This window comes from Tinamus guttatus, unplaced genomic scaffold, assembly GCF_059628265.1.
Source record: "Tinamus guttatus ecotype Peru unplaced genomic scaffold, ASM5962826v1 Tinamus_guttatus_pri_ptg000599l, whole genome shotgun sequence".
Classification (NCBI taxonomy): Eukaryota; Metazoa; Chordata; class Aves; order Tinamiformes; family Tinamidae; genus Tinamus; species Tinamus guttatus.
The window spans coordinates 3,651,770-3,665,025 of NW_028289133.1; the positions used below are offsets into that span (position 1 = coordinate 3,651,770).

Below are 13,256 nucleotides of genomic sequence, written 5' to 3' on the forward strand. Positions count from 1 at the left end.
GACTTCGGCAGTAATTTTAGAGACAACAAATGCAAGTGAAAGGGGTGGGCTAGAACCCAACACTTCAATGTTCAGCTCAGTCCTCCTCTTACGGAAGCCAGTTCTTCGCAAATAAAAGTAGTGGCTTAGTCTGGCACAACTTCGTATTAATAGCTCAAGTATGATGCTACATATTAAATAGAAAAATGTAGGAATCAAAGGAAACACTTGAAGTTACAAGCAGCTTATGCTGAAAAGTTATTAGTGAAAAATCTGGTCTCAAGAAATGGGTCTTACAACTGATTTTCACTTTCTTCTAATTATTTCAAAAAATGAGTTAACTGGAGCTTGCCTGTGACAAAACTCAGAGGCACCACTACACGAGCAGCGAGGTGACCCTGCAAACTGAAAGGGGGAAAGAAATGAGATGGGCTACAGAGCAGACACATGGTCTGTAGCGTGAAGCAACGGGGCACTAGCTACAGGATATCTGAACTGCTAATATAAAATAATTCACAGCTTCCTTTTTCCTATTAGTGAAATTCCTTTTCACTATTAGTACACCTATTAGGGACACCGTTTCCAGCAGAGCTAGGAAGATGCCATTGCCCTTGCACAGGACTCCAGTGACTCCTCTCCTGAGGTTCCAGTGTCCAGTTCTGCTAAATGTTCTACAGAAATATGACTCTTTATGCACCTAATTCTCTTCATTTCCACATTTGGTATAACTGCTTATCTAGCAGAGCTCAAGAGTTCAGTTTTTAGCTAAAAAAGACTAAGCAGAAACAGCCCATCTCTATTAGCAGATCAAGGTGGACATCAAAAGATAAGTACTATTTAAATTCAAATAAAATACCAACAGAGAAACAAGTTGCTAAGATCTGCTAGGAATGAAATTGGCTCGACTAAATGAACTAAAGGATTTAGAAAACTTTCCAAAGTAAAAACCAGGGGCAGAGTTTGAAATAGATAAAAGAGTAACAGAGTCCTAAAACAGCAAGAGATCTAAATACCACAAAGACCTTTCCAATTCAGTCCAACAAACAGTGTTACAGTAAAGCTATCAACGTGTGAAGGGAACCCAAAATTTACAAACTGACAGATAAATGTGTTATACAAAAATCACAAAACTTAGCAGGATACAAAATTGGAATTTAATTAAGCTAAACTAGAGCAAAAGCCTTTCAGTAGCCTTGCTGCTGAGTCTGGGAATATTAAAAAAGTAGGGCATCAGCTTTTGCTCAAGTTCCATTTAAACTTCCCACTGGAGTTTAGCAGGGATGATTCTCTCTTTTTTTTTTTTTAAAAAAAAAAAAAAAGCTATTTGCATTGCTTGCTGTCAAAGCTGTTCCTCTGCTAGGTCAATACTCAGATCAATATGTACTTTGACTCAAGTGACAGGAACCAAAGCAGTGAGTGTAGTCTGACTGCCTAGGGAGTCATCTGAGCTGCAGTACTGTGAAGATCTCTGCTCTACTATCTAGAACAGAAGCTTATGTATAGAACAGGGCATATATTGATGCTTGGAAGTTTACAGGAAGAAAGAAAAATTTGCAATAAGTTGATTAAGACTAGTATTGATGCATATCATATCTACCCGCACAGGTCTTAGCATATCCTCTCCTATAAGTATTTTTACCATAACTGGTTTCTATTTAAGTAATACCACAGGAAAAAAAAAAATCTTTTATCTAGGCTGTTAAGCTTTAACATAAGCTACCATAAGTGCACTTGAGATGCCTAATTTTGTCTAGTTCAGAGGAAAAGGCACATGATTTATAAAAGCTGTGACTTTCTATTTTGCCTTTTGGAGAACCAGCTCTTATGTATGAAGAGGCAACAACCCCTTACCCTCCTGTAGGGATGAAGTGAAAGGCCTCAGGTCTTAAACATTTTTCTCAAATAAGAACTGAGAAGTTATTGCTTATTTTAGCTGTCATATTGAAGATGTGAAATACCAAAAACACCCTAAGACCTATTCAGACTAGTATTTAATCAAAGCAAGAAAATCAGAAGGAGACAAAATAATGGAAGATGGCAAAGCCTGGCAAGAAACCTGAAATGCTTTTACAAGCATATGATGGATTCCAGTTATGATGGAATCAATCCTAACGTCAGGAGGGACCATCGTGAACTAGGATGAGGGTAATATTCCCTGGAAAATCTCTCAAAAGGATATTAGTGCAGCACTGCAAGAGTCTCTCCACAGGCCAGGAGTCCTCTATTGGTATCTGTAGAGCAGTTTTTGATGATTAACAAGAACGAGGTAAGACAGAAGGAAGTCAAAGAAATTCAAGGACTGTAACAAGCTACAAGGCTGAGGGGCTGAGCCAAGAGCCAGGTGATTCACAGAAGCGTGCGATGCCCTTTCAGCTCACGTTTAACTCTGTTTTTCCATCTGATGCTGGAGTAATGAACTCTACTTATTTCTGAAATCAATCTATATACATTTACTTACACCTCACCACAGAGTTCAATTCTTCTTGTTTCTTACTCAGTATCTTCATTAGTTAGCAAAATGCCTGTGACATTTGGATCTGAAGTGAGGTTTCTGAAAAGCCACTGATTTTTATTTCCATTTTACTTATAAGGGAATTCATGAATTATACACGTGTAAACAAAATACAGCAGAGCCAGGAGCTGAGCCCAGAATGCATCTGGTTGCTACCTGGATCATGAAAATATAGCAAATTCTACTACCTTTTTATTGACGTGACTGAATAAACAAGAATGTATCCATTGATGTCTATGGAGTAAGTCTGAGGAAATATGGAGTATTCATCCTGTGGAAGGAATATTGCATTTAAAGTTACTTATTGCCACAGTTCAAAACTTGATACTACCAAATCATGAGCAGTTAATAGCATTTATAAAATCTGAAGTGTATGACTTTCATATGTAGAAATTCAAGAATTGAGGGTGGTTTTTTTCCCCCTCCTCCATCATAATATACTATCCTTCTGAAATTAAAAGAAAGTGAAGCAAGTCCGGAACACAGCCTGAGTTATTCTGTATACTCTTAAAAAAAAAAAAAAAAAAAATCAACAGCCTTTCTGGTTAATTCCCTTTAAGACCAAGGATCAGCTAAAGCTATTCCAAATCCTCTTACCATGCTTAATTATCAGTTTATGTTAGTACAAAACATCCACTCAGCACTATCCCTAATTAGCAGTTACACCTCTTATCTTGCTAGCGATACATTTCCAGCAAAATTCCAAATTTCAACAGTTGAAGACAGGATCTAGCAGTTTGATATTTTAAGTGGCACTTAAACACACCAGAGTTATTTAAGAGATCTGCAGGGAACTGAGCAACTGCAGCTTAAGAGCTAACTAAAGCTTATCAACTATAAATGGAAGAATTATTACTTATTAGTAGCTTTATGATAACTAGCAAGTGGCAAATGGCAGTTGCAAATGTTTCATTAAAAAAAAAAGTTAATCAATCACTGAATTTATTTTCCCATATAGAAAATAGGTTGCCCTAAAAGATTAATGAAACAGATTTGAAAGAAGATAGACTGCAGGGGAAAAAAACCCTATAAATTACATGTTAATAAATATTTTAATAAATATTCTCAGGGAACATTTACATTTTGACAAAAACTATACATCTTAATGTAGGTATATAATGCAGATACATCTACATAATGTAGATCTTCATGTAGATACATCTTAATGTAAGTTCTCACTTTTTTCAACCTGTGCTTCCTAAGACATTAATTTTAGCTTAAAGATTACATAACTTCCATGTATATTGTCATGACTGAGCAGATGGAGCTGTGCAATCAGTCAGCTTGAGGCTAGATAGCTAAAAGAAACCAAGTTTCCATTAACAAGCAAATGGGGGAAAAAAAAATTAAAGCAACTCTTCACAGATTCCACCAAAAGCTATTAGAAAATAACACATTATAAAGGATGCCCTTGTGTGCTTTTACAGCTCAACACTGAGGATAAGCCACCCCCATCTTTGTGCAAATGCCAAACTACTGCTCCAGTTTGCCCTGCAATCCAAAAGTCAACACAGAAGGAATCAGAGCTGCTCTGCGTGTGTGACGGGTGAAAGTGCAAGCCCAGATATTTGGCTTTATCTGGAATTCCTCGGGACAGCGTCATTTGGAGAACAGGGTTAGATAAGATGTGCTCTGACACTTCTCTTTGGTGATCCCACCATCCTGGGACACCTGTTTCCAGAACATGAAATCTGAGATCTGAAATGTGTAAAATCTGAGTGGATGGTCACAAAAGGTAAAGAGATGAGGGACAGAAAAGGAGCAGCAAAATAAGTGCCGCAGCCTCAAGTGTTTCTTGTTCATGGCTTAAAAGTGTTTGGCTTGTTTGAAGTTAAAGTAAATAAATAAATAAAAAAGCCAACCACGCCCCTACCATTCCGCTTCCTGGAATTCCTGAGTCAAATCAAGGACTTTGGTAAGTGACAACGCAATGTGGATCTAACTTTGTTTTTAAGCATATGTTTTTCTAAGCACGTTTTTAAGTACCAATCTACACTGCAACTTTCCTATGCTATATACACGCCTAAGGCTCCTATGGAAAGAGTGCAATGGTGGCCAGCACAAGCTTGCAATACATAAATAAAGCCAGGTTATTCAGTCCTACAGTTCTCTCTAAAAAAGGGACACAGAAGTGGCACAGCCTTTCTGAATACTCCCCAGCGAGGAACAAGTGTCCTCCTGCAGCCTTCAGGTCTTGAGTACTAGCAATGTATTTGTCCATGCTATGATTATTTAATGCCACTCAGTTCAGAAAACCTCATAACAGGAACAATATCAAACTCACAGCAGGACAGATCATGTAAACAGTAGTAAATTCAAACAAGAAGACAAGAGTTTAACACTGCCCCCCTGCTCCTGCCCTTTTAATAAAGCCTTTCAGAGCATTTTTGTGCCTGGAACGTACACTCGCCTACAAGCCCTGACAAGCAGCACCACTTAATGAAACTTGTATTTCGTGAAGCCTATTGACCGTGTCACAGGACACGAGGCCTCATCCTACATTCCTGTTCGGTACAGCTCGGAAGCCAGCATGAACCATCACTTAATTAAAATTTTAAGCAAACTGTGCTAGCTCACAGGTAGCGCTGCTTAGATGCACTTCTGTCTACCTCTTTGGAACACTTTATAAATGCAAAATTACCATGGTGGAGCTGGTGTGTGCAAAGAAAAAAAGGAGTTATGAACAACTTCTGGCCAGTTTATCAAACTGATGTTCTCCAGCTGAAGCAGGAACTGTCAGTTTGGTCCATCAACATTAAGGGGCTACTTAAAAACCACAGACATTTGGTATGTTTGAATAAAAATGGTTCCTTCTGTACTTTTTTTTAGACATTATCTACTTTAAACAATAGCTACTGTTTGGACAGCAAGATAGGGGGCTTGAAGGAGCCTTTAAATAAACACCATAAAAACAATGCTCTTTGGTGAGCGTGTAACAGTGATGCAGTGTCATTTAAATTAAACTCCAGTTTCAAATGCACGGGTCTCTACCAATGTAGTTCTACTGTAGTATGAACACCTGTGGCCTTAATCACGAAGAAATATTCAAAAAAATACTTACTTGGCCAGCAGTGTCAACCAGCTGAAGATGATATTCTTGGCCATTTACTGTGATCAGTTTTGTAAAAGCTAGAACACAAGAAACACATACACATTTGAGAGTTACAAGCAAGGAAGAGATCAGCAATCACTGCTCTGCAGCAATGAGTTTAAACATTAAATACATTTTAAGCAGCAGGAGGCTAAATCAGGTGACTGGGCTTTCAACTATCATATCGCAAACGCTGAAACTATGAAATTTACTTTACAATTTCAAATTCCAGAAGATTCCCACATTGGATGCAGCAGGTTTTAATTTTAAGCAACTCTAAAGGAAGGAACAAAGACGACTTTTTACATGTATTTCAAAGAGACTTCAAGGCAACTCTATTCTGTGGTTAACTTGAAACACTTAAATACCATTAGCATCAAAGCTTACTTTAAACTGAGCACAGGGTATTTTCCCTATTTTCAAAGCAGTTCAACGAGATCAGTTCCCTAAATGGAAATACCACGAGGCAAATGACCCAGACTGGGGGGGGGGGGGAAGAAAAAAAAAAATCTCTGGGGCAAGACATACACAGACTAACTTTGAATATGCTAAACCCAAATAATCAAGACGTAGCTCTAAGCTCACGTGTTTCTTTTACATTTGCTGTGGCTGGCAGCCTACCTGCTCCTCGGTCAGGGACTACATTAAGTTCTGAGCTGAGAGGTGCTCCTCGTGTGGGGGTGACGAAGCGCCAGCACGTGCCGTCCCTCAGCGTTTGCGTCGTGGAGCCACCGAAGCGACTGTGTGGGGCGACGCCGCGTGAGGCGAGCGGACACACGAGCCCCGGCTCCCACCTCACGCTTCGCACGCGCTCCCCTAAAGCGGTTACCAACATCACCGACGCACGCGGCAAGGATCAACATCCTCCCCTACTTGAGTACCAACAGGCACAAGAACCTGAACAGTCTCACAGCTTCCCAGGAGCTGTGAGGTTGAAGGATCTCTGTTCAACTGGTCTGCCTCATGCCTACCTACTCCTTTTACATTTTATATATGTGTGTGTGTGTGTGTGTGTTGGTTCTTATAAACTGAAGCTAGCCAACCCTCCTCCTGCTCACCAGCAACGCCTGCTGCCCCATCAGGCCTTCACAACGTGGGTATTATCTCAAGTAAGTGGTCTGACTCCTCGCTGGAGGATCCACGGCTGCCTAGTAAACCAAGGGGATTTTTAAGACTTATCTCTCTAAAAAGGGCTCATTCAATAGATAGCCTGCCTTAGTTTTAGGTTTTGGTTTAGCCTAAAGCAAACACATCGTTTCCATTAGATTCCTGGTAAGTGTGGTTTGAATGAAGCCTCAAGAGGATTCCTGCCATACCCTGTCCATCTCCAAAGAGGGGCATGAGGCAGAGCTCACGTGCAGAGTGGACAAGTCGCCATCAAGTCACCCACCCTGGGACACTGCTGTCATCCCTGCACAAAGTTTTAGGGTTATGAGGTGAGAATCTACAAGAGGAGTTACCCTTCTGCTACGGTGGGAGTACTACAGTGGGAGTAGAAACTGATTCTTTGAGGACAACAACACACAGGGTTGCTACAAAATGACTGCTTCAAATAAGACAAAACACACTCATCTGGAGAGATACAATATATTTCCAGGTACATTTAACTTTCTAGTCTTCTGACACTTTACATACCTACATACCACACTTTGCAAACTGCAAAGTGTTTTCAAGAAGCTTATGAGCTAATATTTAAAAAGGGACAGAGACAGACGGCAGCTTTGCAGACCATTCTAGAAACCTAGAATAAACCAAGCAGAGGCACCAAAAAAATCCAACTGTGACAAAGAAAACGAGTGGAGGAGTTACCAGAGGCTGGGCAAGAAGAGCTCACCAGTAGACTTCCAGCACAAAGCAGAGCACGCTTCCCGATCCCAAATCTGGTCTAAGTCATAATCAATAATTCCTTTTTCCTTGCTGATGCTTGTTAAAGCTCCTGCTAAGAAATCAATCCCGGGAAAGCTGTATTAAGTGTGATTAGTAAAGCGATGGGTTTACACCAACCACTCTACACACATGCTGCTCTCCTCTGCCCCGGGGAGATCTTCCCTTCCGAGATCCCCAGCAATCACTGGCACTGCCGAGTAAGGTAAGAGCAGCAGAAAATTGTTCTCGCAGAGCTGCTTGCCGATTACTACATCAAGCCACCTTGTCAGAGCTCCTCGGCTATCCCTTTCTGCAGCTCTCCATTAGGGCCTATCTTATCTTCATTCCAAAGTCAATACCTGCTGCTAATCTGTCAGGACATCTTTTATAACCTTTAAGATGTGTAATTCAATGCAGCTAATCTCGAGCTCTCGCAGAAGCCGCCTTCCCACCCTTGGGAAGGCAGCGTGGGACACTTCTAGGAACCCCTTGGCAGCTCTGGAAAGCAAAAAGCAGCCAGGGAGGACTGAGAGGAGCTGGGCAAGAGCTTCTTGGGGACTAGGGGGATCACATCGAGTTTGATTCAATGTAAAGTCACCAAATTAGCAACAAACAAGGACAAAACTGCAAGGCTGTGGGTGCAGTGAGTTGTATACACATTTGCATTTTCTAACCAAAGAAGGTTATTTTTATACTGCAAAGTAAAAATACTGGAATATTAGGTCATGTCCTTACAGTTGAAGGCTTAAGCGCTGTGCCTCTTTGTCCAATAACTCCAATGTTTGGTGGCAGACTCATCATTTGAGCACAAATTCTAAAGACTAAGCAACTCGCAATGAAAATATTAACTCCAGTGCACCGTTTGGTGTTAGTAAATACTAAATATTCCTATTCTACAGAGGCAAACCAGCTGAAATGAAAAAAATAGAGAATTGTCTCAGGTTTTGTGACACTACCACAAGATGAAAGTTGGCAAGATTTTGTAGGCTGCCATAAAACACTGGAAAAACGCAACATCTTCCAGCTCCACTCCTAGCACAGGAGCTAGAATTCTCAAGCCCTTTTACTAGTACTGCTAATTACAGATCAAAAAAATACAAGCTAGGAAAATAAAAAGGAATTATCAAGACACTTCCAGTGTCCTACGATCCTGTACAGAATCAGAACCATAGAGCTGAAAGAGGCAGAAAAATTGACCTATCAAAGGTTCATATTAAAAAAAAAAAAAGATTAAAGAGTTCCGTCAAAAAGACTGTTTTTATATTGATATTTTCATAACTGCAGTTTCACCTGCCCATCTTAAAAAGAAAAAAAAAAAAAAAAAAACACACACACAACCACACGCACTACAATATAGTTTATATTTCAATGGCAAGCCTCTTAAGTATTATTTCCTTTGTTATTCATATAAATATTTTTAAAACCTTCTCCCTTTGAGGCCTTCCATTGCCTAGAGAAAAGACAGACTTCCTACAGGTTTGAACCTCAGGGCAAATCTTTTTTCCCATTTGCATCCCCAGCAACAAGTTCTGATGCAAGAAATGCCCAGTTCTCTACCTCTCAGAAAGCAGATCCCTTCAGCCATGCCACAGACCACAAGACTCTCATCAAATGAATAATGCTGTTTGTTTTCTGAACAATTAAAACACCAAGTGAAAAAGACAAGTTTAATCAAGACACTCTGCCTCCAGATAAATTTTAAAGTCATGACATACCTAATGTTATGACATAGCAATACCAGTAGAAATTATAAGATCAAATAAATCCAGAATTCCTCAAAGCTGAATGCTTTATATCCATATAAACCTGTATATTATCAAGCACAGTAGACATCTTAAGAGACTCTAACCAAATTTAGGTGGAGGGTAAAGGTGATGCTTAAAATTATTAACTTTACAGATAGTCATTCAGACCTGATAACATTTTGAGTAATTCTAATTCAAAACAAACCTTAATTGTAACAAAGTACAGCAGGATTGTGAAATTTAATAACAGGATTTAAGAGAGGTATTTAATAATGACATCCACATAAAGACTAAAAGGTCACGTGGATCAAAGGACAAGTTATCCACTTGTTGTAGCAAAGTTAAGTTTCTTCAAATAATAACTAAAATTCTAATTCTAGACCACAAAATGAAGCAAAATCTAAGTAAAATATCTTGATAGCGCTGTTGAGTTTTAATTATGAGGATATACATTAAAAAGTATCTCCTGATACATCATTCAGATTTCCAGGGAACTATGCAAGTTCAACATCCTATTGCAAAAGCCCGAATTGGTTTAAAAAAAAAAAAAAAAAAAAAAAAAAAAAAAAAAAAAAAGGCACAAGCTCTGGGGTTACCATCATGAATCCAAGGTTTCGCTGTGCCGGTTACCTCTGCGTAACACCAAGCTGCCCACGTATTTTAGAGCCACTGCTAGATCTTAAGGAGGTGGCTGGATGGTAACAAATACTGAGTAACTTGCCTCTCCAGAGACTTGCTGCTCTTGACAGTATTTTTGGTATTAGTACCCTTACTTACCCACTATGCTAGCTATTCACAAAGACACTAATATAAAAACAACTTAGCAATTGCTTGAGAGGAGAGTTACCAGTATTTGCTGCGAGTTGTGCGTGGGCAAGGCTTGTTCCCCTTCTTATCATGCAAGGGGAAATGAGTCATTTAAGGACAGTCCATGTTATCACGACTACAGTCTGTTTACTTTCTAAGGTAGCCACTTGCTCCTGGAATAGCTAGTTTTGTGTTCATCTAGATACATTGATCAAATGAGAAATCTGAGGTTTTATAATACTTCCATCTAGCAACACATTTACACAGATGTATGACAATTTGAATTGTCCTGAATGATCCTAGGTGAAGCAGATGTTCAACAAGGTACCTATAATACAAGAAGCAAATACGTTTTAGCCAGATGGGTTTGCTTTTTCCTTTGGTGTTAAAATAATTTAGTTGCTTGGAGAAAGATGCGCACAATCTCCAAGCTGCAATGCTGTAAGTGTGGCACCCATTGGTTTAAGAGATAAGCTGTTAAGCTGAATTTATGAGCTAGAGCATCAAGACATAAGTGTCCACACAAATATAATACATATAATCAAAATGACTTCTGCTAAGAGCTGGTGCCATTTAGAGAAGTCGCTTGAAAAACAACTTGTCAGTTATTCACTTACTATTTTCTATGGTCGGATCATATGAATCAACAAACTGTCCTTCCACAAACTGAATCGTCAGTGAAGATTTTCCTGTAAAGCAAAGGAAAAGAATTGGTATCAAAACAAGTCTTTGGGTTGTTACCACATTACATTTACACATAGATACACTAATACTGCTTATAAGAGCTAGTACAAACCCTATATAGTTCATCTAAACTATCTGTACAAGACAACTGACCTGTATTTTAATTAAGTGCCTATTTCTGGCAACTGGATCATCAGAATATATACTGAAAATAGTGCAAAAGTTAAAGCTCACAACATGCTCTGCTTTTGCTTTAGCATAAGTCTTTCGGCATCGCTCAAGCTTCACTCTCCTCTTTACAAACCAATCTAAAAGTAGCACCATCCAAATCTCTTAAGGCCAATTTTACTCTGATAAGGCAAATGATCATACTTGAAAGATTTTTCATCCCAAAATACGGAAAAGCAGGAATAATTTTCAGTCATTACAGGAAAAAATTAGAAACTGGAAAAAAACAGTCAAATTTAGTCAGTTTTGACTGACTAGTTTGACTGGGATATTAAATATATTTTCTTTCACAGAAGATCGATCTAAAAATTCTTGAGATCAATTTATTATCCTCTATTCATCATCTTCATGCCACGCTGCAAAAAAATAGTGAATGCTACGTTTAAAAAAAAAAGTTGTGAAGAGTTTTACAAGACAGTAAAACATGAGCCAGATAAACTGACTGTAAAAAGCAATTTTAAAAGCTTTGCAAATACATTTCAAAGCATTACTAAAGTCTTAACACTCCTTCCACTGCAGCACAGCTCCTACATCAGGAATCTACTAGATCCTATTACATTGTGTTTACTGGACAAATATAATCTTACAAAGATTGCCAAGTGTGTTAGCCACTTTTGGACACGAACATATTTTCCACACTTTTATACTCTCACCAGCAAGAACTGCAAACAAAACATAAACCTCAGGTTAAAATCCATCAACTACCTGCACCAATTTTTTTTTCCAAATGTCTTTTCAAACAAAGTTATCAGATACAATTTCCTAATAAAACTAACAGTGAAACTACAGATATCCTACATATCCTGGGCTGGTTTACAGAGAGCATGGTGCTGCAGGAGACATCGATCAAACAGAAAAAATAACAATCAGCATCTGAAGTCATCCCAGAAATGAAGAAGCACTGCTGTACCAGACCCAAAACTTTACATTTAAGAAACTTTCTGAAACACTATATATATATTTTAGAAATGAGTTAAAGGAGTTTGCAAGCTATTTCTTTTTCAGTGTATAAGCTTATGAAGAGGTTACTCAAAGTTCATGCTTCCAGATTCTTAGTCAACAAAACACAGGCAGATTTAAAATAAAAAACAAATAAACAAGAAAAACCACAGACCTCTATTTTAAAACAGGATTTTTTTTTTCTGTTTTAGGCTGCTTTATCTTCACATATCAGGAAGAACACTCATGCAGATGATCACATCTGAACACCCCTCTTCCTCCTAACAGGCATTCTAGACTTGCCGAAGGACGTGACTGCTCTGTCTTTACTAATTTGGAAACTGAGTATTAGCAAAAAACCAGAGCCAACACAAAATGCTGCATTTAGCTGTACTAATTACTGCTTTCCTCCAAAAAGTAAAAAAAAGACAGACAAAAGCCAGCATTCCAACACTCTGCTACCCCTCACAAGCTTTACAAGGAGCCTTCTAGCAAGGCTGCTTTCTCTGGTCCCAGGAGGACCTTTTCTGGGTGCTGCTTTTTCTAGGCGTGCTGTGGGGATGGACTGCACAGCCCTGGATTCAGCCACATCCCCCTGGGCTCAGGGCCTGCAACACGAGCTCACCGAGCCTGGACTTGCAAAGGAGCACCCGAAATGCAAACCCTCCAGCATTAGCACCCAGCTGCCCTGTGGCAGCACAGGGGACATGTAAACAAGGGCTTTGCTTGAACTTTGCCCCACAGGTTTGAGTCCAGGCCTTTGGATGCTCACGGAGAGGAAAGCAATGAGGCTTTCACTCCCATCTCTTCCCTCAGGAGGATCAGGACATATTTTGAGAGAATTGGAGAGGCCAGGAACCGCACGCAGTGTGTTCTGAGGGACGTGCTACCTCCATCTGGAGCTGCCACCGCAGCTGGTGGGACACAGGTTGCTCCCAGGTTGCAGCCTCAAAGGAGGCCGCGGCTGGAGGCAGGATGCTCACACCAGCAGCAGTCGATTCCCCAAGGGTTTGTATCTCTAAAAAGGCTGATTTGCAGCAAATGCCCTCTAGTTTTATGGAAAATAAACAGCTGTGGAGACTAAGAGGTCTCAACATGAGCAGAAACACAGCAGAATGGCAGCTGAAAGCTGCTCACTCAACTGATGCAGACTTAGGAATTTAAGGTGAGAAATCACTTAAAAAAAAAAAAAAAAAAAAAAAAAAACTTCCTGGAAAAGATCATGGTTTAACCTCCTAATTCTCTATCTAGGATCAGAAAGCTTAACACAAACAGGAAGAGACAGGAAATGCATTGAGACAGAGCAGTAATTAAGCAACTTTCTTAATTATTAAACATTTAACAGCTGGCAACATCTAATTCATTCACACCATCAGCCTAATCTCTTACAGCCTGGGAGCCAATC

General features: G+C 39.5%; 1 protein-coding gene across 2 annotated transcripts in view; it reads right to left on the minus strand.

Moving 5' to 3' along the window:
- The window catches only part of RHEB (Ras homolog, mTORC1 binding), a 32,866-nt gene that overhangs the window by 7,239 nt on the left and 12,371 nt on the right, over window positions 1-13,256 (minus strand). For both annotated transcript variants that reach the window (XM_088534768.1, XM_088534767.1), the window contains exons 2-4: window positions 10,618-10,689; window positions 5,553-5,620; window positions 2,680-2,762 (exon numbers count right to left, since the gene is read on the minus strand). In XM_088534768.1, coding sequence (XP_088390894.1) covers window positions 2,680-2,762; window positions 5,553-5,620; window positions 10,618-10,689 — 223 coding nt within the window. The remainder of the gene's footprint in view (window positions 1-2,679; window positions 2,763-5,552; window positions 5,621-10,617; window positions 10,690-13,256) is intronic.